At 39.6% G+C, this 26,856-nt stretch overlaps 1 protein-coding gene across 1 annotated transcript in view; it reads right to left on the bottom strand.

The window, feature by feature from the left end:
- Window positions 1-26,856, bottom strand: part of clasp1 (cytoplasmic linker associated protein 1) — a 193,340-nt gene that overhangs the window by 75,923 nt on the left and 90,561 nt on the right. Inside the window, 6 exon segments of the mRNA XM_033024813.1 lie at window positions 8,293-8,469; window positions 11,254-11,303; window positions 15,048-15,215; window positions 18,721-18,798; window positions 19,318-19,377; window positions 21,345-21,415. Coding sequence (XP_032880704.1) covers window positions 8,293-8,469; window positions 11,254-11,303; window positions 15,048-15,215; window positions 18,721-18,798; window positions 19,318-19,377; window positions 21,345-21,415 — 604 coding nt within the window.

The following is a 26,856-nucleotide window of genomic DNA, read 5'->3' as shown; positions in this document are numbered from 1 at the left end:
TTCATTACATAAAACAAATTAATTCTGTGGATCAATGGCATATCTATAATCAACCAATATTAAATAAACATTTCATTTTACTTTAATCCATTACTGAACTTAAATATTACTATCTAGTACAGCGTCAAAAGCCATTCCTCAAGTTACGAATATTTTGTTTTATGGAATTTTAAAGTAATAAGACTGGCCTAAAGTACTTCATAAAATGGAGAATGGTACGATGTTCATTACAGCAAAAATATATACATTCATCAATTGAAGACGTTAGTGACATTAGGATTTTTTTTCAAATCAAATGTTCGTAAATAGAGGAACTAACACAAGGATGGATTACATACAAGTGCACAGGTGCTTAGTGCATGGGTTAAACAAATATAACATTGCAGAAGCAAAAGTGATAGAAAATTATCACATTCAAATTCATGTTGATCCCTACTGTTCAAACGATACATTAAATCTCAACAAATGAAAAATAAAATTTGCAGTTACACTTTGATTTGAAAAATCAGAAGAAATTAAACTTGAATGATAAGCATGTAGAAAAGATTAGGAAAGATTTGGAATTAATTGTTGAACACATTTAAAGAAAGCAAGGCTTGATCAAGACTACTCTTTCTTATCCATCAAAACATTTATGTCTTGGGGAAGATCAGAAAAGTCTGTGGGGGGGGGGGGGGACACGTCTCACAACACTGTAAAATGGGCTTGTACACTCTGGAGTTTAGAAGGATGAGAGGGTATTTCATTGAAACATATAAGATTGTTGAGGGCTTGGACACACTAGAGGCAGGAAACATGTTCCCAATCTTGGGGGAGTCCAGAACCAGGGGGCACATTTTAAGAATAAGGAGTAAGCCATTTAGAACGGAGACGAGGAAACACTTTTTCTCAGAGAGTGGTGAGTCTGTGGAATTCTCTGCCTCAGAGGGTGGAGGCAGGTTCTCTGGATGCTATCAAGAGAGAGCTAGATAGGGCTCTTAAAAATAGTGGAGTCAGGGGATATGGGGAGAAGGCAGGAACGGGGTACTGATTGGGGATGATCAGCCATGATCACATTGAATGGCGGTGCTGGCTTGAAGGGCCAAATGGCCTACTGCTGCACCTATTGTCTATTGTCTCCAGATTTACTTAGCACAGTTGGCCCGGCCAACATTCATTATCCATCTTTAATATCTCTTGGATGGTAGAGGTGTACTATCTTCTTAAATATTGCAGTGCAAGTGCTGAAGGAACTCACACAGTGCGAGCGGTATGTTCCAGTCATTACTTTCCAGTCTGAAGAAGGATTCCAACCCGAAACGTCACCTATTTCTTTTCTCCAGAGATGCTGGATGACCCGCTGAGTTATTCAAGCATTTTGTGTCTATCTCCAGTAATCACACCCATCAATGCAAAAGGAACAATAACATTCCCAAGTCAAGATAACACCCAACATGGAGAGGGTCTTGCCGCTGGGGTTGGTTCCTCCATCTACTGCCATTTCAGGTTCCTTATTTTTAAATTGACTACAATATCCAAGCCTATCATATTCACTGGTAACCCACTGGTTTGACTTTTTCTTTAAACAAACTTCAGGCTCCCCAAATCCAACTGTAAACTTATAGTCTATAAAGGTGCGATGGGTATGATTCATAAAGGGGTTTGATTATTTTTCAAAATACTTCTGGCATTAAGCCACATCTGTCCACAACCATGTTTTGCTGACATTATCACCAAACTATCCCAAATGCACTAATTGTTATTCAGTCAAAATGCAGGAGAAGTCCAATAGACATCAGATAAATACCCTAGATATGATGCAGGAACAGCTGTGAGATATGCATCAGCTAAGTGACCCAGTCCTAACAGTCACAATGTGATTTATATAATACAATTATGCACACACAGAATGCATTGTAGAAATTATAAAATAGAAAAGATCATTTCGGCTCAACCCGCAGCAAAACGAGGATCAATGTTTGCAATAATGAAAATACAAATACCAGGAACACTCAGAGCTTTTCAGGTCAAATACTCATCAGAAACTGAATTGAAATGTGATTTTCCCCCCCTAAATGCTGCCTGATCTGCTGAGTGTTTCCAGGATTTTCTTTCAGATTTCTAGCATTTAGTTTTAATCCTGATTCTCATTTTTAGCATTGTGGGATATTAATAAAGGCCATTGTTATACATTTTGGTTTCACCATGTAGAAAATACAGCTGTGTTTATACATAGTCCGGCCATTTCAGGGCACCATAATGTTTGGGACATAGGGCTTCACAGGTGTGTTTAATTGCCTCCTTTATGCAGGTATAAGATAGCTCTCAGCACCTTGTCTTTCCTCCAGTCTTTCCATTACTTTTGGAAACTTTTATTGCTGTTTATTAACACGAGGACCAAAGTTGTGCCAATGAAAGTCAAAGAAGCCATTATGAGACTGAGAAACAAGAATAAAACTGTTAGCGACATCAGCCGAACCTTAGGCTTATCAAAATCAACTGTTTGGAATATCATTAAGAAGAAAGAGAGTACTGGTGAGCTTACTAATCACAAAGGAAGTGGCAGGCCAAGGAAGATCTCCATAGCTAATGACAGAAGTATTCTCTCTGTAATAAAGAAAAAATCCCAAACACCTGTCCGACATATCAGAAACACTCTTCAGGTGTCTGGTGTGGATTTGTCAATGACCACTGTCTGCAGAAGAATTCATGCACATAAATACAGAGGCTACACTGCAAGATGCAAACCGCATCTTGCAGTTAGCCGCATAAATAGGATGGCCGGGTTACAGTTTGCCAAGAAGTACCTAAAAAGAGCAACCACAGTTCTGGAAAAAAAGGTCTTGTGGACAGATGAGATGAAGATTAATTTATATCAGAATGATGGCAAGAGCAAAGTATGAAGGAGAGAAGGAACTGCCCAAGATCCAAAGCATACCACCTCATCTATGAAACACGGTGGTGGGGGTGTTACGGCCTGTGCATGTATGGCTGCTGAACGTACTAGCTCACTTATCTTCATTGATGATACAACTGCTGATGGCAGTAGCATAATGAATTCTGAAATGTATAGACATCCTATCTGCTCAAGTTCAAACAAAGGCCTCAAAACTCATTGGCCGGCGGTTCATTCTACAGCAAGACAATGATCCCAAACATACTGCTAAAGCAACAAAGGAGTTTTTCAAAGCTAAAAAATGGTAAATTCTTGAGCGGCCAAGTCAATCACCCGATCTGAACCCAATTGAGCATGCCTTTTATATGCTGAAGAGAAAACCGAAACAAAACAAAAAGCTCCCAAAACGAGCATAAGCTAAAGATGGCTGCAATACAGGCCTGGCAGAGCATCACCGGAGAAGACACCCAGCACCTGGTGATGTCCATGAATCGCGGAATTCAAGCAGTCATTGCATGCAAAGGATATGCAACAAAATACGACACATGACTACTTTCATTTACATGACATTACTGTGTCCAAAACATCATGGTGCCCTGAAATGTGGGGACTGTGTATAAACACTGCTGTCATTTCTAAATGGTGAAACCAAAATATATAAAAATGGGTTTTATTAAATCTGACAATGTGCACTTTAACTACATGTGATTTTTCTATTACAAATCTCAAATTGTGGAGTAGAGAGGCAAATAAAGAAATGATGGGTCTTTGTCCCAAACATTACGGAGGGCACTGTATTTGACTAGGTAGCCATACATGTGTACCAGTCAAAGATAGACACAAAATGCTGGAGTAACTCAGCGGGATTGGCAGCATCTCTGGAGTGAAGGAACGGGTGACGCCTCGGGTCGAGACCCTTCTTCAGACTCAACCCGAGGCGTCACCCGTTCCTTCTCCCCAGAGATACTGCCTGTCCCGCTGAGTTATTCCAGCATTTTGTGTCTTTGGTTTAAACCAGCATCTGCAATTCCTTCACACACGTGTAACAGTCACTTGGCTATGGCATCAGTTGTTTACTATTATTTGTGAAATAATATTGTATCATGAGAATTGTGGAAATAATAGCCATAAAATGTAATAAATCTGGTAATTCAGAATTTCATAATGGTGCTTCTGACTGGAGCTAATGTTAATGATTGCATTGATACAAATACATCGATAGATGCTCCTGAACACATCATCAGTGATGTAACCTGGGGTCATTGGGTGTTTCGGGTCTTTCAACATCTACATGCAAAAGAAAAACTTTTTTCATAGGTATAATAGTTACTTGCTACTGACATGACAGTTCCAATTTAAGGTGGCTGCAAGAATTTGTGTATCTGTGTATTTGTGTATCGAAAGGTTACTCACAGTAGTCGCCCTTACAAACAACCTCTTCATACTACCAGGGCTTATCTGGTTGGAAATCGTGTCAGTATGCACTCCCATATATACTCAATGCAGCATCATTAACATCCTTCCATATAGTTGGAAATATACACAAGGAATATGATAAATGAGTTTGCTTCAGTTATCTTGACTATTATACTGAATAATCTTCCACAAACTGACAGGGGCTCTTTGCAATACTTTAAGTTATTAAAATGGAAAAATACTCTGAAGCTCCTCTTCAACATGTTTTAATTTAATTATATTACGCAGACAACTAGTTTGAGCTACATGCATGAAGCCAATTTCAGAACTCTGCACATTAGAACTGAAGTTAGAGCAAATTAGATAAACTACAAGCAGCTACAAGAGCAGTATAAACTTTCATCTCTAGTTATATCAAGCAGTTCAACAAATAAGTATTAGAACTACCCGTTTGCCTTTGCATATTAAATGCACGGTGGAAATAAATTATATATAGTCTAGGTGTCAGAAATTAACTGTAAATGTCAGCAATTAATAGAAAATTGCTCTCAATCAGCAAATTAACAAAATAAGATGCCATCTCTGCCACAGCCTAAGCTCACAAGCGCAATTCCTGCACAACTCTTACCATCCTTCATTGTGGAAGCACCTTAAATGGAGTAAACAATTGAAATTGTGACAAAATTGTATGTACAAAAGGAAGACAATGTAATGAAACAACAAATAATTGCATAATCAGACACATTCAATACTTTGATCTTAAAGCTGATACTTTTTGATATCCAAAATTTGATACCTTGAATAAAAACGACGTCTCGAAAATAGAAAAGTCAGGTTTTGTTTTCTGCCCCATTTATTTTATTTTTCTTGTTAATTTATTCATACAATGTCCAATAACCCGCATTACAAAAAAGTTAGGATAAAATAAATCCTGCTGAATTATTATTTACTCTGCCTTTCAAAATAACACCTCATGAATATTGTCAGCCTGATGTGACCTGCAGCTTTCATTCTAACGCAGATTTCACCACACGTTATCTTGATCACGCTGCAATTTCAACAATGGGATTGTGAACTCAACAATACCACAGCCACATGTTTTTTCCTCAATAAATTCCAAAGATCAGCAACAACGTTGACATAGTTTGATCTGATCAAATGGTTACTACTAATTTACAGATCGATTCAGCTCTCTTCATTTGAATATTTAAAGAGCACTGCAATTACCTTCAGACAAGAGAATTTAATTTGAAAGGCCGCCTAACTTAAAATTTGAAAGGTCTTAAACTTTCAAAACCATTGTTAACACTGATAACAAATATATTTTCAGTACATTTTATATTGAAGAGTCCAACCACTGCAACATCAACTCCACAAATCCAAACTGTGAATAAAAGATGGTTAACATTGCTAGATATAACTGAGGAAATATATATATATATATATATATATATTATTTATACATATATTTTGCTTTACCATGCAACAATTCATGCGAGGTACCAATTATAGTCACAGATGGAAACCACTAAAAGAATTGTGTTGTCACAGATACCAGCCAGAATACACAAAATGGGACAGACAGCTGGTAACAGAAAACAAGCTGCTTACCCTCAGCTTTAGTGGATGTGCCATCTTTCAGCAAAAGAAGATAGGGAAATGTTAGTAAGATTAGCAAAGATGAGCTCGCTAATTTAATCTATAGTAAACAAAAGAAGCCTATGAAGCTGTAATACTTTTCTAAAATTGTGGAAGGCACAAATTGGGTAATAGTAGCAAAAAGACCTGAAAACCATCAAACTATGTCTCTCTTACATTGCAAAACAAATCAGCATTGTTTCTTTAGATGGAGTGTGATACTATGTAAAGTGATCCCAATAAAGACCTTTTAGAAATACTTTGCAAGTAAAAATTCAAAAATCTAAACTCATGACAAAGAAAATAAGTATTCAATGATGTATTTAAAATAAAAGGAGGACACTAACATTGATCTTATGCTCAGGGAATGTTAGACATGGAATGGTAGATGGAATTTAACTCGAGATGATGCATTTTGGAGAGTTAAACCATGGCAGGACAAACACAAATGAATGACAGGACCCTGGGTAGTGATGTAGAACCGAGGAAACCAGAGGTACATGTACATTGTTCCCTCAAGGTTGTAGCACAGGCAGACAGTCTGGTGAGGCGGCATACAGCATGATTGCCTTCATAGGTCACAGCACTCGAGTACAGGAGTTGGGCTATCACGTTACAGCTGCACAATATATTGGTGTGAACTCACCAGGAGTATTGTTGCAGTTTTGGGAGCCATATTGCAAAAAGATGTGATTAAGCTGGAGAAGGTGCAGAGAAGATTCACCAGAAGGCTGCTAGGAATGGAGGGCTTGGGTTATGGGAGAAATTGGATAAATTGGGCTTGTTTTCCCCAGCCCCAATTAAATTATTAGTTTATGGAGGTTCATAAAATGAGGGGCAATGATAAGGTAGATAACCAGAGTTTCCCCCCCTCCTTGTGGACAACTAGAGGCCACGGATATAAGAGATGGGAAATATTTAAGAGAGATCGGAGGGCAAATTATTCATGTAGATGGTAGTGAATATATGGAATAATTTGCCAGAGAAATTGGTAGAGTTAGCTGCAATTACAAAATTCAGATGTCATTTGGACAAGTAGATAGAAAAGATTCAGAGGTAAGTATACAGAGCTCGCTTAGATGGGCACCTTATTTTGCATGAACAGGTTGGGCCAAATACCCTCTGTCTGTGCAATACAACTCTAGCGTAGTGCTAACAATTATGGGTTGTAAACTCATAATCTTTCAAGTTCGAAGCATTTTCTTTCAGAGATATAGAAAGTGATCTAACACTATTTGATATGAATAATTCATAGCAGAGTACATCACAGAAACAGGCCCTTCGGCCCACAAAATCCATGCCGAACATGATGCAAATTTAAATTAATCTCCTCTGCCTGCATGAGATTTATCTCTCTCCATACTCCACATATCCATGTGCCTATTCACAAGGCTCTAAAATGCCACTATCGTATTTGCCTCCACCACAATCCCAGGCAGTTCGTACAAGCAACCCATCACTCTGTGTATAAACCTTGCCCCACACATCTCCTCTCACCTTAAAGCTCTGCTCTCTAGTCTTTGACATTTCCACCCTGGAAAAAAAAGATTCTGACCTATCTATACCTATCAACCCTATCTGTACCTATCAGGTCTCCACTCAGCCTCTGACGCTCCAGAGAAAACAATCCAAGTTTGTCCAACCTCTCCATATAGCCGATACCTTCTAAGGCAGGCAGCATTCTAGTAAACCCTTCTGCACTCTCTCAAAAGCCGTCACATTTTTCTTGTCATGGGGCGATGAAAATGGCATACAGTATTCCAAATATGTCTTAAGCAACCACCTACAAAATGCATCATGAAATCCTGACTCTTATACTCATTGCCTCGTACAAAGAAGGCAAGCATTACCTTATGACTTGATACCTTCGCACAAATTTACAACTTCACGATCTGATGTGCACACAAAAATAAGCTGTGTACATTTGGTAACATATTGTAATTCAGCTTTACTGAAACATTTCATAAGATATCATTGTTTCAAGATTTCTTGAAAACAAATCCACCAAAGTGATTGGCAAATAACCTATTGATTGTAATTGTCAGGCACAAAGAAATAACTTAATCTGTAATGAGATACCAGTCACGAATAAACATTTCTCTTACAAATAAATGCATCACAAACCTGGCTGATATTGCATTTTTTACAGTCAATATCTTGCTACTGAAACAGTCTTTGTTCATACAAGGTTGAGGAATTGAATCTAAATGAAAAGTTCTTCTAAAAGAATACTAATTTAAGTTTTATATCTAGTCCTAAATTTAAATATTAAACATATTGTAGTGTTTCAAAGCACTTGAATTTCCATAGGAGAATTAGAAAAATCATCAGTCCCAGAAACTTTATGTAAGCCTAATCGTTACCTAGGGAAGCATAGGATCCTGGAGGTAAAGCTGCAGCCGCGCTAAAATGTCCAGGTGTGTTGCTTGGAGTTGCAATTAAACGTGACTTGGCATTAGCGGCTGCGTTCACATCAACGTCGCTGCGAGAGCGTTGCAGAGCACCCGTGGTGGATACAGGTTTTCCACTAACTGTAGAAGCTATAAAATAAAGTAACAAAAAAAGAGCATTAAAAATTTGGTGGTAAATTCTGAATGATGATCGCAAAGATAATGAAACTGAAGTGCTTATCTTAACAGACAAAATAAAAGTAAAACACAAATGATCCACCACTTTCCTGCAAAAGACTTTGTCTACCTTGCTTGAAGCTAACTTCAATGTCCCTCGATGATTTATCAACAGAAGTCTCAATTGAAGCCTTTTCCTGCTACAAAACAATCCTCTATTGACACCAGTTGCAAATGAAGAACTCAAGGACCTGATCCCACAAGATGAATCAGCTGAACCTTGGCTACATGTAATCTTATTCCTCAAGGATACTAACCCCGTTGTTCATAACCTCACACTTTGCAGCACATCTAACTGTTAATCGTATTCGAACTAAATACTACCTTTTTCTCTATACACTTAGGCATTCTAAATGCCTTAGCTAAAACTTCTAAAGTCCACATTATCCCTCCTCTCATTCTATAATTCTTGTATAACTCACAACAAATAATTTCTAAGTATAAAGTTAATATTCACTTTTATACTTATTTTAGAATTTTTAGATCACGCAAAATTGGATGTGTGGCAGAAACAATTACCCATCAACATATAAGAAATGAAGGTGAATAAATCAGTAACACGCATTTGCTTTAACTCATTGCGTTCATTTGACAGTAATATGACATTTGAAGGAAGAGAAAGTGGAAAAGATTTGAGGTCCTTTGTTAGTGACTGAAGTCCATAAATGAATTCCAATTAATGATGGAATATTTTTCCTATCAAGGAATGCGAGGGGATGTCAATATTTATCAGCTCATCTGCAACAATTTAATCCTGCCAATCATCCTAAATATCTGTACAATTAGATGAACCTCATTGCTCTCCTGTCAATCATTCCCAGACTCAAACAACTATGAATTTTAAGGACAATGAGGGCAGCATCTTTGATGTAATCTATGAGGCTTCAGGCAAAACCCCACATAATCAATAAAGTGAATGCCCATGAGTTCCAAGTAATAATAGCAAAATTGGCTCTTTAAGAGCTTGAAAAGATAATGGTTACAAACCGTTTGTGAATGGAAGGAGATTTATTTGTAAGTGCTAAATTTAAATTATTTGTAGGTGCCACAAAATTGGACCAAGCAGTTGAGATTTGATGCACTTGAGGTTTTAATTACAGGAAAACAATAAGTAGCAGCAGTAAATGGAGGTAATGCATTGGGAAGAGCAAACAGTGAAAGGTCCCTACTGCAGTTGTACAGGGTCCTGGTGAGACCGCACCTGGACTATTGTGTGCAATTTTGGTCTCCTAATTTGAGGAAGGACATTATTGCTATTGAGGGAGTGCAGTGTAGGTTCACCAGGCTAATTCCCGGGACTGACATATCATGAAAGAATGTATCGACTGGGCATGTATTCACTGGAATTTAGAAGGATGAAAGGGCATTTTATAGAACCATACAAAATTCTTAAAGGATTGGCAGGCTAGATGCAGGAAAGATGTTCCTGATGTTGGGGGAGTCCAGAACAGGGGTCACAGTTTAACAATAAGTGGTAGGCCATTTAGGACTGAGATGAGGAAACATATTTTCACCCAGAGAGTTGTGAATCTGTGGAATTCTCTGCCACAGAAGGCAGTGGAGGCCAATTCACTGGATGTTTTCAAGACAGTTAGATTTAGCTCTTAGGGTTAAAGGAATCATGGGATATGGGGGGAAAGCAGGAGTAGGGTACTGATTTTAGATGATCAGTCATGATCATATTGAATGGCGGTGCTGGCTCGAAGAGCTGAATGGCCTACTCCTGCACCTTCTATGTTTCTAAAATCAAAAATATTTGATTAGCCCCTTTGTCTGCTGATTTGTACGCAAACAAAATACTTACTCTAAAATATTATTTGGGAGGTTCCTTTTCATATTACTTGGAAGATATGCAAAGTTCAGTATATTTAGTTTAGTTAATTTAGTTCAGGTTATTTCACATATACTGAGGTACAGTGAAAAACTTTTTGTTGCATGCTAACCAGTCAGCGGAAGGACTATACATGATTACAATCAAGCTGTCCACAGTGTACAGATACAGGATGAATGGAATAATGTTGAGTGCAAGATAAAGTGCAGTAAAGTCCAAATAAGGATAGTCAGAGGGTTTCCAATGAGGTAGATGGTAGGTCAGGGTCGCTCTCTAGTTGGCATTAGAGATTGAGATGGATAGAAAGATAGCTATAATATACTCGGTAATTTATTCTTGAAATGTGTGGGAATTCATGTCTTCAGACAGTTTTAACATGCTTTGCATGAATTACCTTATTTTCATAATTTGGGTATTTAGTTACAATACAATTTTGGGTAGATCTGTGAACTCAGACAAACAGGATCTGCCACAACTCTTTCAGGGACTAAGATCCAATGGTCTCTGGGCAAGGAGAAAACATTGAATTCCCTTCTACTTCTACTTAGCTAAGAAGAATTAGTCTTTTGTTTATACTCTCAGAAGTTCAGAGTATAAACAAGAGGGGAAAGTATTGTAGCTGCAAGTAAGTGGCTTCAATTCCAGCATTGATGATATATGGCACTATGAAATCCAGTGTAACATTTCATATGATTAGAAATCATTACTATGTAAATAAATGAAATTCTGGCAATCACATATTATCTAACAGGCAACTTGAGGGACTGGAAAATGTACCCTGTCCCAAGGAAACTTGTAGCTTGAACTATGGTGACATTTCATTTTATGTTGATTAATAACTAAACCAAATTAGTCGTTCATCTTACCTCGTGATACTGTGCTCCCAGTTGGACTTCGCTTTGTGGACAGGGGACGACTGTTACAAAAGCAGATAACATGATTAAATTCTGTTCATGGTTTTTTTTGAATAAAACACAAGAAGTAAGAATAATCCATCTGGTCCTTCAAGCATGCTCCATCACTTAAAGATCATGGATGGACTTTTATCTCAACACTAAGCATATTCATCACTTCCCTCAATTTCCATAATATCAGGAAATCTCTGATTTTGAATGAACTCAATAACCAAGTGCCCGCGGCTCTGTTGTAGAGCATTCCAAGGTTTTCATTACCAACTAAGTGAAGATTGCCCTCCTCTTCGTAGCTTCATATTAAACCTTACTCTCAAACTGTACCTTCTGCTCGAATCCATTGGTTGGGGAAACATACTCCCTGCATCTAATTTGCCAAATCCTTTAAGAAGTTTTTATAATTCTTATTAGTTCTCCTCGCATTCCTATAAATAGTCCCAGTCTCCTTCAACAAATCTTCACTGCAGTTCTTCTATTGCAAGTTAATCCTTTCCTAAGGAAACCAAAACTGGACACAGTACTCCAGATGTGATCTCATCAAGGCCTTGTACAAATACAACTTTGTCACTTGTGCAATCAAAATCCTCTTGCAAACTCACTTATAAAAACTAACATCCCATTGATCATACGATCACAGATCATCAGACAGCAGAATTAGGCCATTAGGCCCACCTGGTCTACTCCGCCATTCGATCAAAGCTGGTCCATTTTCCCCTCTTAATCTCATTCTCATGCCTTCTCCCTGTAACGGACCTTGGCCTCCTGACTGTCCACTACATGCATATTTTGACATTCCATGATTTGCATAAAAGGACCAAGTCCCTTTGAACATGAACACTATTTAATTATTCACAATTTAACAAATACTCGGCTTTTGTTACACCTAACAAACTGTGTTTCCTGTTTTATTCTATCTTGACAATATCCAACTAAAGACTCTTTCGATTTTCCCCCATATTCACTATTATAGCCTCTACACCACCAGTTCAATATTATCGGAAAACCAAAAAATATTTGATGCTCTAAGCCTAATTGATGACATAAATCTGGGCCCAACCGCTGACCCCTTTAGCATCCAGGGCTCGAAATTGGAGGTTGCCCGGGTGCGATTGACCACTCAAAGTGCAGCCGGGCAACCTAAATGCCGACTCATTTTGCCCGTCTTGGCAATCAAATACTGGTTTATACCGATAAGACACAAAAAACTGGAGTAACTCCGCGGGTCAGGCAGCAACTCTGGTGAAAAGGAACATGACGTTTCGTGTCGGGCGGCGGCGGCAGCTGTATTCGTCTAGTAACTTTGATTGTGGGGCAAAGACACTGGGTGCGTGGTGGCGAAGGGTCGAAGCAAATGACGGGCTCCGAACAGTGGCAACAGCGGCCGCGATAGCGGCTACACCGCCTCCTTCTCCTGCACGGCGGAAGGAACCTCCCTCTCTCCCTCCTCCCGGCCTCGGCGTGCGGGAGGGGTTGTGGAAGCTCCGTTGGCGGATTTGCAAGCAGTGGCGGTTATCAGGGCGATAGCGGCCAAAGATCTTATAGCGGAGCTATATAAGATCGTTGATAGCGGCCGCAAATCCGCCAACGGTGCTTTCACGACCCCTCCCGCACGCCGAGGCCGGGAGGAGAGGGAGGGAGAGGCGGAGGCCTCCTTCCGCCGTCTGAAGCAGCTGCATGACAGATCCTATAGCTAGAGGATCTTTGAACTGCACCGCTCAGCCCCGCACCTTCCTGTCGGCTGGCGGAGGAGGGAGGCGGTGGCATGGAGGCGGCGGCACTTTGGCGTTGGACAGGGACGGCCAAGGCAGCGGGGCGATGTTGTCCCAGGAGCGCTGACCTTCCTTCCTCCCCACCTCCTCTACCCCCCCCGCCCCCCAATCTATTCATCACCCTCCCCACCTCGCATTGATTCTCCTGCCACCCCCCCCCCCCCACCCCGCCCCGCCCCATCCATCCTACACTGGTCCCCCAATTCATCCTGTACTGACCCCCCTTCCCATCCATCCTGCACTTCTCCCCCCATTCATACTGCACTGATCCGCCCATTCATCCCGTACTGACCCACCCTCCATTTACCTTGCACCAATCCCCCCCATCCATCCTGTAGTGATTCACCATTCATCCTGTACTGATCCCCTCATGCATCCTGCACTGATCCCCTCATGCATCCTGTACTGATCCCCTCCTTCATCCTGTACTGATCCCCTCATTCATCCTGTAGTGATTACCCATTCATCCTGCACAGACCCTCGGATCCACAGTCCTGACCCCCCCAATTCATCCTGTACTGATCCCCCCCATTCATCCTGTGCTGACCCCCCCCCCCATCCATCAAGAAGAATGGGAGGAACAGTTTGAAGAAGGGTCTCGACTCAAAACGTTGCATATTTCCTTAGCTCCATAGATGCTACCTCACCCGCTGAATTTCTCCAGCATTTTTGTCTACCCCCATTCATCCTGTACTGATCCCCCCCCATCCCTCCCCCCCCCCCCCCGCCATCTATCCACCCCGCACTGATTCACACACCCCCTGACCCTATTGTGCTTCATGGTCTTCAGAGCGAACATTTACTATGTTTGATAACGGAATGCAATCAAATGTGTTTTAATTCCCAATGTTATTATTTGTTTTGATACCTTTAAACATATTACCAAAATAACATTTGCTGCAGTTATGTCCTTTGGCCTTCACTTGTCAGTTAGTGTAATGTCAGATGGGTAGTCGGTTTTAACAGCTATTATCATAAAATGCCTTTAGAAATTTCCTTGCAACCTGTATATTTTGTTGTGGATAAATTATGTGGGAAGCGAGAGTGTTTCTGTGCCAATAGCAATAACGACCCATGCTATGGCCATATTATGGTAATTTTTGGTCCTTCACAGAAAACATGCTTGCATCAATTGCAATATGTAAAAAGAGTTGAGATATTGTATTATAATTTTGCTGCATGTCATTGCGGTATATATAATGTCTTGATTGGTGAATATGTTTAGTTTGTGACTTTATTTGAAGCAGAAATAACATGTGAATGTAGACAAAAGTGCTGTAGAAACTCAGCAGATGCGGCAGCATCTATGGAGCGAAGGAAATGGGCAACGTTTTGGGCCGAAACCCTTCTTCAGACTGATGGGTTTCGGCCTGAAATGTTGCCTATTTCCTTCGCTCCATAGATGCTGCTGCACCTGCTGAGTTTCTCCAGCACTTTTGTCTACCTTCGATTTTCCATCATCTGCAGTTTCTTCTTGAACATAATATGTGAATGCTTCATTGAGCATAATTCCAACTGGTAACTACGCACTTCATCCAAGCACATTATCACACGCTTCATGCAAACCGTCTTAAATAACCACCTAAACTGTCATTTGGCAACCTAAAAAGCGGAAAAAAAGTTAAGCGAGAGCCCTGGCATCCCACAAGCCAGTCTCCCAACATGGAATAATCTTTTATTTCTACTCCTTGCCTAATAATCCCTGTAAACACCCACTTTAACCTTGTTGATAAACATCTGGTGAATGATTTCATCGATAGCCTTCCAAAAATCAGTGTACATCACATCCCATCACATTTGATAGCTGGAAAAGTATCTCTTGCCTGATTTAAAGCACAAACTTAAATTTCCAATCTAGTTCTGGCAGATGAGTCAAGTAGATATTATTTATACTGCTTGCAGGAATTGGACTCCAATAGCTTCAACGTAAAACATTGTACCATTTTTAAACTTAGAATGCTGGTCTACCATGGTTCTTACTTTAGACTTTCTTGAGAACTAGATGACGAGCGATCAGACTGAGGCAACGAAACAATGCTGTCTGAACTTTTCAAGTGGGACTGTAGCGGCTTCTGGTAGGAAGGTTCCAATGAATTGAACAAGACTTCAGCTTCTCTACTGAAATGGCTGTGAAAATTCCAATACACTCTAAAAAATAGAAGATAAAGATTACAGAATTAGCACCCATCTCAATTTACATTCAAAGTTACATACTCGAAAAAATACAAATTGGAATTAGCAGAACTAGTACATGCATAGAAATATGTCAACCACACAGTTGTTTGTAGGTTAATTACCTAAAATTGGAGAATTCCCATGTTCATACCATAAGGTTGTGAGCTACCCAAGCGGCGTGTGCTTGTTCCTCCAGTATGAGAATGGGAAGGGGAGTTAAAACTGTTAGCAACTGGAAGATCCAGCAGGCCTTGGCGACCGAACACGGTCGCTGAGTCTTTCAACATACGCTTGGACTCGCTTGCGTAAAGGAGGCCACATCAGGTAATATAGTAGATGAGCTAGAGAGGGGTGAATGTGTGGAATTTATTACCATAGATGGCTGTGAAGGCCAAGACATTGGGCATTTATAAGGCAGAGATTGATAGGCTCTTGATTAGGAAGGGCGTCAAACGTTACAGGGAGAAGGCAGGAGAATGGGGCTGAGAGGGAAAATTACATCAGTCATGATTGAAAGGTGGAGTAGACTTGATTGGCAGAATGGATTAATTCTGCTCCAGTGTCTTTTGGTCTAATGGAAGAGGTTAGAGGTGCACATGAACCTCTCTTGCACCTGGCAGAACTGCGGTGACCCAGGATGTAAGTGAGGAAGGAGGCATAGCGACCGGTGTTACATATCCTGTTGATGCAGGGGCAAGTACCTGGGGAGGGGGTGGTTTGGGTGGGAAGGCATGACTGAACAAAGGAGTTGCAGGGGGGGGGGCAGTTTCTGCGAAAGGCAGAAAGGGGTGGAGATGGGAAGGTGGCTGAAATGTCAGAAAATTATGTATTTGATGCAGAGGCTGGTGGGGTGAAAGGCAAGGACCAGGGAAACTCTATCCTTGTTCTTCCAGGGGGAGGGGGACGTAAGCAGAACTATGGGACACAGAGGATGCGCGGGTGAGGGATCCATCTACGACAGCAGGAGGGAAACCACATTCACTAAAGAAAAACGTAGACCATCAGCACAACTACCTTTGTTAGATAAAGATTTAAATGCAGACTTATTTCTTTGCTGAAAAATTCCAACTCAATTGATGAATGATATTGGAATGAACGTGAAAATTTTAGAACAGGACCCAGAGATTTACTCAAGAGAAAAGAACCTTCAGCTTCGTCAATAGCCTGAGTGGTTCTCCCTGAGGCAAAGGTTACAAGGATTCTGACAGATGTTAGAAATCACAAGGGTTATAGATTGATCGACTGTTTCCGCTAATGGAAAGATTGTGAGGCAGAAGATATAGAATTGGCAAAACTAAATGAAACATCAGGGTTTTTGAAAGGAATGCAGCAAGTAGTTACTGTCTGGAATGCTCAAAAGGTGTCAGAGTAGAAACTGATTCAATAATCTTATTTTAAAAAGAGCTAGGTACGTATCTGAATGGGGAAAAATATATGGCAATGGGAAGAGCACAGGGGAATTGGCTGTAGTTGCTCTTACAGATGCTTGTACAGCCTTCTATGCTGTGGCTATTCAATGCACACATTATGTCAACTCAAAATTGTCTTAGTACATGCATGTGTTGAAATTGAAAAATGCTCTACATTGTCCAATTATTAATCTTTGATGCTGTTATCTGTTTATTGCCGCATGCAAATTTATTCTGTAATGTCAGGGCATCGAGAATTAATGGGGTTAACGGCCTGGAGTTTGCTGGTGAATGTTATATGCTCATGTCCCAAAAAAACTGAAATTTTCACAAATGGTCTAATATGTGGTCTAATGCCTTTTCACACATGTGCAAATGCCGAATTTAGAGCTAGTGGGGCATCTTCAACATGCTCCACACAAGAAGGCCCATGGAACACAGATCTGACAGAAATCCCCAGCATTTGCACTGGGAAAGAAACAAAACGTTTTTGGACCCAACTGAAAGTTAGACCAGTTTGTGTCAACGGGGAAGCTGATTTCAAATCATGACAAAAAAGGAAATGGATTAATTAAAAATACGTTTAAAAACAAAGCAAAAGAGGTTTAAAGTTCTTATCAATGTTACTACTTTTAACGTTCGGATATTTTAAAAATTGTAATGCTGCGTTTCATTTTTAATAGTTTTTAAATGTTTTAGAGAAACCTCAACAGCTGAAAAAGTTACAATAAAGACACAGATGACTTTCTTCCAGGAGGTGATTATCAGTGAGCTCTTTGAGGCACTGTCCCCTTCGAAAGATCATTACTGGACCCCAGACTTCAGGTAACAAGATCTCCAAGTTAAGTAGGTTTTGGAGATAACCAAATGGGGGTGGGTAATCTGTACTGACCAAATCTGAATCAATATTTGGAATATTTATTAAATTGAGACTGCATAAACATAACTTTTTAGAGCAAAGTATTTTAGAGCAAAAAGTAAACAAACGTTAAAAAAAAATTCCATCCTGCTAGATATGCTAAGATTTTTTTGTTAGGAATAGAAATAAAAAATTGTCCTTTATAGAGACTTAAAAGATGATTTTTTTTTAAAGGGACGGAGAACTTTTCATAGAATTCTGTGGCATCTACTTTACAATTCCTTATCAAGTTCAGTTTTCTATAGTAAACCAGGCTGAAGTGAAAGCCTGAAATACTGATTTCAGTCTGTCACAGCAGCAACCAAGAGCAAGTCTGGATTTTTTTTTAGTAAATATCCACCCATGTTCAATGACATCAGGAACAACTGGAGAGAAATCGGAAACATGAACCTTGCTACTTTCTCATTGTCACAGAGAATGAAGCAACAGCTGTGTTTCTGTGACCAGCCAAGCTGAACCAAGTCAGCACAAGCAATTTAAACCTGTGGTCATTCTCATTACTATTGCCTTTCCAAATTTAGTCTTAAAATATCAGCAAGTTTAAACCAAAACTGTGGCTGATGTATAGAATGTGTAGAGAAACTCAACATTTCTATAATACCACCACTTTCACCATAACAAAGAAAACAAACATTGCAGATGTTCTCAGACTATAAATCATTCTAATTTGGCAATTACTCTTCTCATAGCACTGGGTTAAAGACCATTAATTTTGTGTCATGACAATGAGAAACGGCAACTTTGACTTTTAAAGAAGAAAATTGATGGAAGGGAACATAAAGCTTTGAATATGGACATTTCTCAGTGACAACATTCCAACAATTCTTGTCTTGTGTAATATTTCTTATGGGAAGAATCCTAAAGTTTGGACAAAATTGTATTTCAGTTTATGCCATCAAGTATCCTAACAGCATCCACATTTTCTATTTTCTTCCTTCTTTTCAAAGGATTAACAAACATTTGGTAAATCAAGAGAAAAATTAAATATTCCATCAAACCCAAATCAATCAAACCCAAGAACCAAGAATCTGAACCAAATATAAAAGAAGCATTTTGTTAATGAATAGCTTTACAGTGTACATTTTAACACGATAAGAATACAAATTAAAATAAATGTAATAACACTAATCTCACATAGTTAAAAACTTACTTTCGGGCTGCTATTCTTACTTCTGAATCAGCATCATGGACACCCTTCTTTATAGTTTCAACCACCAGTGATGAATGTCTAAAGAGAAAGGACAGCATGACAACTACTCAAAATGTTTCATTGCAAACCAGCAGCTCGGTTGTACCTATTTACGTTCCAAAATATTACTCGGGATAAAATCTATTAAACATTAGCACAATAAGCAGTACAATCCTTCCAAAGTTCAACTTAATGCCACACAGCGTATTGAAAATAAAATGGGGTGAAGCTTCATTATGCATGTTCAAGGACCTTCCTTCCATTGCTATGGAAACAGCACATTCATTGCCAGTTGACTTATTTAAATCCCCCAAGTACCTTACTTTTCTAAAGAACACACTGTTTTTTCCACTAAATCCATGTTATTACAAAAGAATATGTAGCATTTCCCACCCACCATTTTGCCTCATTTCAGTAATCATTTAGCTGCTCAATCCTCAAAAAATTGATACCATATTGCAAGTTTATATTTTAAACGATGCTTATTAGCAACACCTAAATAACCCGTAGTCTGTTGAGTTGAAAGGCACAGAGCTTATTCCTTGGCTGTTTACTTACTTTTCTAATGAGTGTGTTTGCCAATCCAGCAGCAACTTTTCCAAAAATGCAAATGAACGCCTTTGAAAATAAAACATTAGTTTGTTAATAGAAAACACCTATAGGAAGTGAATATGCAAGTAGAAATGATTCAACATTCACACATAGATTATTTATATATCTCTATACAGTCCATGAAATGGAATGAAATGTGACTGAAAGGTATCTTATTATCTAAAAATAATTAGAGAAACTACATACAATGTTGCTCATGTAGCTATTTCACGACCATTCACAACTTGAAATCTATTTCACAGGTTTGTGAACCAAGCTGCAATGTGCAAAATCATTATCGTATTTCCCGGCAATGAAGACCTGCGTCGAAGACGCACCCCCATTTCGAGTTGCTAAATTTTGAAAAAAGGCTGTCGGGACAGGATCAAGAGTTTGGTTTAGTGAGTAGAAAAGAAGATGTGAAACTCCTTCAAGGAGACAATGAGGACCGGGGAGCCTCCATCTTCGTCTGTCCCACAATGCGCTGTGCGGTTCAGGTCTGAGGGACGGGGATCACATGAGGGAGAGGGAGGGGGAGTGATGGAGACAGTAGCTACCTGCCAACTGCAGAAGGCGCTGAGGTGGCGGCCACTCGCAGCCACCCAGGTCGGCTGCGTGCCCCACGAATGGCTGCCATTCCCAGGTCGGCTTGCTTGCCCCAGGTCTAGCTGTTGTGCCCAGGTCGGCTGCTTGCCCCGGAAATGGCTGCAGTTCCCAGACCGCCTACGTACAACGGGACTGGCTGTAGCGCCCAGGTCAGCTCGCTTGTGCCAGGTCTGGCTGTGACACCCAGGTCGCCTGCGTGCCAGGGACTGGCTGCATTTCCCAGGTCAGCTCGCCTGCCCCAGGTCTGGCTGTTGCACCCAATTCGGCTTGCTTGCCCCAGGTCTGGCTGCAGTTCCCAGGTCGCCTGCGTGCCAGGGACTGGCTGCAGTTCCCAGGTCAGCTCGCCTGCCCCAGAACTGGCTGTAGCGCGCAGGTCGGCTGGCAGGTCTGGCTGTAGCACCCCGGTCGCCTGTGTGCCCCGGGACTGGCTGCAGTTCCTAGGTCGCGAACACTAATTGAAAAAAATACTCCTGCGGGCTGGATGAGTTCAGTTACGGGCCAGATCCGGGCCGTAGGCTGCCAACCTCTGTGTTATGCCTCATTGTCCCCCCACCCAATGTTTTAAAAGCAATTTGGCCCAAGTCTATCTTTCTTGGCTAACAAGCTTCCAAGACGCAGGTACATTTTTGGGCCTTATTTTAGGGTAAAAAATAGTGTCTTCATTGCCGGGAAATACGGTATACCAAACTAACGAATATTATTGACAGTAGTAGTACAGCTTAGTTGCACCGGGATGAAAGCCAGTTAATTACTGACCCAGTATTCTTGATCGTTTGCTGAAACTTTAGGGGCTGCTGAAGAAGAATATTACTTTTAAATGTTGTGGTTTAGGTAGAGCATCAATCACTTTGGTCCCCTCACATAATGGGTGATAAGAGTTTGGAAGAGAAAGCCACTAATTGAGATACATTTTGGCAATGGATATGGGAAGGGGAAATTTTCCAAATTTCTATTTCCTATTCATCAGTGTTTGATCTGGCTCACAGCTTCTTCCCTAATTTGCTTCTGCACAAAGGATACACATAATACACAGAGGATAAAAGCCCAGAATATGGAAATTTGAGCTATAGATCTTCTCTTGAACAAGAGATTCGTTTTTTTGTAATTGGATCATGATGTGATTAATTTTGCATCCATGATTGATATTTGAAAGCTTCTGATCATTTTTTTTAAATGATGCCAATTGAAACAGCAAATCCCAGAATCTCTTATGCATCTCAAGGTCTGCAGCATGCTTACCTTGATGACACATCTTCAACATGCACATTGCATAAACTTACAAATTTAATATCCTTAGCCTTCATATATAATCAATGAGGCCAAATATGATTTTTTTACCTAAGCAGTTTATCAACTGAAAATCAGAGCAAAAACAGATTAAAACGTACCTCCGTACTGCCACAGACTTTGATGCACAGTTGCTTGAGATAACTGGTATTAATCTATGGAAGTGGGTATGCTGGAAAATATGTTTTTCAAGAGTAAATCCTAGGCATATTATTGTTGCAACAACACAGTCAACTTTTCATGCCCACTAACTCCTTAGTTTCCAAAATGGTTTCCATTCTTAAAACCTAAAAATATTGCACTCTATGCACACAAATTCATCATTAAAAATGGTTTCCATTCTTAAAATGTAATTAATACTCCACTCTTTATAAAGACAAAAGAAAATGCTGACAGATTTAACACTTGTTTTAAAAGGTTCATATACAGTGACCAAGGTGGCTAACTGCAGCAATATTTTCTCTTTTTCACCCATTAGATACACATTTAAACTATTTTGATCTACCAATTTCACAATGGTAAAGATCAAAGGTGTACTCAATTACTTATCTAGTGTCTATCTACCTTTATCTTAGAAATATTCAAATATCTGCTTCCTTTGGGTTTTTAGGAACAGAAATCCACGATTATCAGTAAAGATAAACTGCACCTCATGACTTCAATGGGCAGCTCTTTAATTGTTGTTTTTATAAATTACCCCATAGTTCTAGATTTTTTCCATGAGAAAACGTATATCCACCGGTCAATAACCCTCCAATCTCATCAAATCCCCACTACTAAGCTCCAGCAGTTACAAGACTCAGCTGATCAAACCTTTCATAAAAAAACATGCCTATTCCAATGCAGTAACATTAGGTATGTTGCAAAGCGTACCTGAAGCGTCTTTGAAGATCTGCCGCTGAGGGTGTGCGCGATTTTGGCGCCGTTTAGAGGGGGCGGGTTTAAAACGCGATTTTCTCTAAGCTGTTCCAATCGAAAATGTTCAGCCTAGTTAATTATTAATGAAAAATCGCTGGAAGACCTCGTCGCAAAAGCTATTATTAGGTTTAAAGGCCTTGAATAATAGTTATAGTAGTTTAAAAATCAATCTTTAAACCCGCGACCGTCAGCAACCGCAGAGTCTCATAAAGAAAATAGCAGAAGGTAGGTTGTATATTTTTACATTCAAAAGGGCTTCTAAAGATCCTTTTATACAAAATTTAATATTGCGAGTAGCTCAATTTGGGCAAATTATATCGCGCAGTATTTTTCTCGGCATTTGAGGCACAAATCTACCGCAATGTGAACGTTCTAAACCAGCGCGTTCCACAGGGACCCACTGGAAAGCTGATTTAAATGGGCATTTATTTACAGCAATTGAACACTGAATTCCTTCCATTTGGCCTATAAATTAATGTAAATGAGATTTAAAAATCATGTTATATTGTGAATTATTTGTGAATATTCTTTGGACGCTTAGGCTATTTAAAAATGTTAATCTTTCCTTAAGAAATGGATAGATGTTTAGATCTAGTAATTGAATTTTGATTAAACATGATTTTCTTTTTGAGTATTTACTATTTGTTTTAGCGTTTAACTTTATAATTTCTACCTTTTTTTCTAAAACTGCAAATAATAACTTGTTTCTGTTAATGCTGTTCAGTGTTTTTTTTAATTTACATTGTAAACAGATGTCTCCAAAGAAGAAATGTAAAGTTGTCAATCCAAAAGCCCAGCCAGGCATAGCTAGAGTTCAACTTGAGGTGAATTTCTCTGTCATGCCCGAGTCTCTGAGGGATCTTAAAAATGGACACATCTTGTACTTGTTTACCTCATTTGGAAAAAGTCTGCCTGAAACAGAGAAATCGCTGAGTTCACATTTCTCTTTGTCGGATGCAGAAGGCTATTCATGTGCTACTGTTAAGTTAAGAGTGCAGGCTCTCGTTAAACGGACTTTGCTTAAGTTTAAAAAACTCACCAATCCCAAGGAATTTGGAGCATTTATGGAAATTTGTGATGAAACTTTTAAACTTCAAAAAGGCAGTCAACACATTTCTTTAGATGACATTCCACTGCCTGGTGCTCAAGATCCTGAATTCTTGACATCAGCTGAAAGCCAAGTGCCCATATTTCAAGAGACCGAGGACATGGGCGATGACAGTCATAGTCTGCATCCTCCACTGAATCTAGCAACGCCAACGACAGCTGCTGCCTCACCTGAACCAATGCTATCGACATCTGGTGTTTCAACAAGATGTAGCAGAGAATTTCTAAGTCTTTCACCAGGGAAACAGAAATTGAAGAAAAGACTACATTTTGTGTCCGAATCCAGGGCTGCTCTTTCAACAAAGTATCACACAAAGATCAGTGAACTTAGGGCACGGTTGAAAACTCCCAAACGTATAGTTAATCAAGCCTTAAAGAGAAAGCAAAAGCAAATAGATTTAAAGGACAGAAAGATTCAGGAACTCAAAACCAAATTACATGATAACACTTTGGCACGAGAGCTCTCTAACACCAAGGCAGAGTTTTTGAAACTTAAAAAAGTACACAGACAATTGCTGATGTTTCGTGGCAGTAAGAAAAAGAGGAAAATTGTTTCAATTCAACAGTTCAGAAAATGTCAAGAAAATTTAAAGGACAGGGAAGAGGATGTGAGACGCCTCGAATTTGACATTCTTGTCCTCAAAGAAACAATCGAAACTCTGCAGGCTGCCAGTATTGTCAAGGCAAAGGTGGGCAAGAAAACTTACTCCTCAACAATAAGGATGCATGTGTTTGACTGTATTGTAAACAAAACTCCCACAGCAAACATTCCAATCCTGATAAGCCAGTTCTACAAGCGGAGTGGACTTCATCTGGATCATGTTCCACAACGCAGTGCAGTTGAAGTTATGGCCCGAGAATTGGGGGCTATTGCTGAGTTGCAAACAGCAGAGATGCTCCTTGCAACAAAGGGTTTGACTGTGGGTTTTGACGCAACCACCCAGGAAGAGATCCACATTAACAGCGTTCATTTCACCACCACAAACAAATGTCTCTCTGCAGCAGTCGAGGAATTGGCTGGTGGGACTGCTGACGACTATGCACAACATATTTGTGAAACAATTGACAATTTATGTAAAACCTACACTTATTTCAATCAGCAAGCAAATTATCAAGAAACCAGACAAAATATAATCGCCAACATTTCAAACACAATGAGTGACCGGTGTGCAGCAAATCATGCTGCTATTAGAATTGTGAGTAGTGAGTGGGGTAAATATTTGAACGAGCTCTACTGCCACTTGCATCCTCTTGACTCCATTGCTACATCAGTTCGCTCAGCCCTAAAAATGCAGAAACAATCTGGAGGACAATTCTTGTTTGGGAAAGACTGTCTAGCAGTAAATGCCATTCTGCAGATGAGCAAGCTTCGTTATAAAAACGGAAAAGGGGACCCAAAAGGATTTGTCGCATTTTTAGATGACAGGAACATCCCCCGAGGTGTCCTCCCACGGTATCGTGGCAACAGATTGCACATACTGTTTCACATTAGTGGCAAGCTAATAGAATATTATGATGACTTTGTTGCACTGCTGAATAGTGGAATATCCTGTGGGGGGTTGAAAAGCGCCATCCTCCATGACTTCACCCAGGCTGAAGCAAAAGTAGAACTTCAGATATTGGGCTTTCTTGGCAAATATCTGACTGGGCCTTGGATGAAGCGCTTCTACACTTCAAGCCAGAATCAGATCAACCATGTTGATGGCATCAAAGTGGTTAAAGGGGTGATTGCTGCTCTAAAGGAAGCCACAGAAGATCCAGAGAAATTGATATTGGCAAGGGAAGATTTCTTCGGTGAGGAGGTACATCTTGATGCCACATTGACAAAACTTCAGGAGCTACCAGTACATCCACAGTTCAGTTCAAAGATGAGGAGCTGTCTTCAAGCTGTCATCACTGTGTTGGAGAGGCAGTATAGTAAATACTTTGAACTTGATGTTACTGAGCAACTGAAGGAGGAGACTGCATCAGCAAGGTCACACAACATTGATGCGGAGGAGATAATGGGGATGTTTAGTTCATCGAAACAGAAATCTCTCAATGCCACCATGTGTTATTTGTCATGTAGGATGCGGGCCTGCAAGAATAAAACCGTCAACTTCCTTGATAATCTCGAGGAGCATCGTAGGGAGGAAGTGCTCTGTGAGGGAGTGACATGGGGGAGAGTGCAGAGGAACAGACGGAAGAAAAAACAGAAGGAATTGAGAGCAGAAATCATCAAGCGACAGAAAGGCAAGGAGCATACTCGAGACACGAAAGAGAGGAAAGAACTAGGGAAAAAATTGAAAGAGACTGATTTAAACAGCATTCGCAGAGATTATCCGAATGTGGACTATTCCAAATGTGATGATCTACACGACATTATTAGTGGGAAAGTAGTTGGCAGAAAGGCATGTCATGCGTGGTTTGAAGATCAAAAACTTGTAGTTTACAATGCCAAAATTGAAAAGTTGAGGAAAAACAACGTGTACAAAGTTGCTTATTGGTTGCAGTCTGAGGAGTATGATGATGCTACTGATTATGATATGCCAATGTACCAGCTAGCAACTGATCTTCTCCATAAAGACTTGGTCTTTTGCTAGAAATTGTAATTTATTTACCTATCCATAACGGACTTACAGCATATTATACAATAATATTAAAGTTCTGATCTTGAGAATATCAGATTTTTGAATTTTCAAGGCAGTCTGGTTGTTTATTACTATTTCTGTCACAACGGTCAATTTTGTAATTAGCTACAATTAGGTAACTAGCTAATTATATGCTTTAATTTCAGGTCATCCAAGTAAGATTGTTTTATATTTTTTCAGAATGCTTCAATCTATGATAACTGAAATTTTCATTCAGTTCTCTTAATTCTTAAGAAAGTTACGGGCTTTTGACTATCCAAGATCACAGCTTTTTTGTAGTGTCCATAGAAAATCAATAACAAGATGCTAATTTTCGAGTATGAAAATGGCCATAACTTTTTTAATACTTGAGATATGAAAGTGAATTTGGTGTCAAATTAAACTTATTGTTATGCTTTATCTGATGGGATAAATTGCAGACTTAATTTTTTAAATCTCAAAATTTTGTAACATTGCTAGTAACATCCTTCCAATAATGAGACCACTACAATACACAGTAATTCAGGTGTAGTCTTGTTAATGATCTATACAACAAAACAATTTCCCTGCATTTATAACAATCTGCTAGCTTTTATTACTTTCTGTACCTGCACACTAGCCTTTCAAGTGTTGTGCTATAGGATACACAAATGTTTCTAAACAGCTCTATCTCTCAAACTTTAGATAAAGTGCTGCAATAATTTTCTTGTCAAAATGGTCAACTTCATATTTTCCTCATTTTACATTTTATTTGTCATATCTTCCCCCACAAACCTAATCTCGGTAGACATCTCCACACATTCCCAGCAATGGCTACTTGCCGAAATGCTCTGGGGATCCAACTAATTTTCATCCCCAAATCAAAGATTATGAAGACTTACTGTAGCACTTCCCATTTCTTTAACTCACAAGATCAACTAACACAACAGACCAGAATTCAGAATCTGCTGATCACTGTATTCACTTGGCAACCAGAGGA

The sequence above is a fragment of the Amblyraja radiata genome, chromosome 7 (genome assembly GCF_010909765.2).
Source record: "Amblyraja radiata isolate CabotCenter1 chromosome 7, sAmbRad1.1.pri, whole genome shotgun sequence".
Lineage (NCBI taxonomy): Eukaryota > Metazoa > Chordata > Chondrichthyes > Rajiformes > Rajidae > Amblyraja > Amblyraja radiata.
This window is presented reverse-complemented; position numbering and strand designations above follow the sequence as displayed.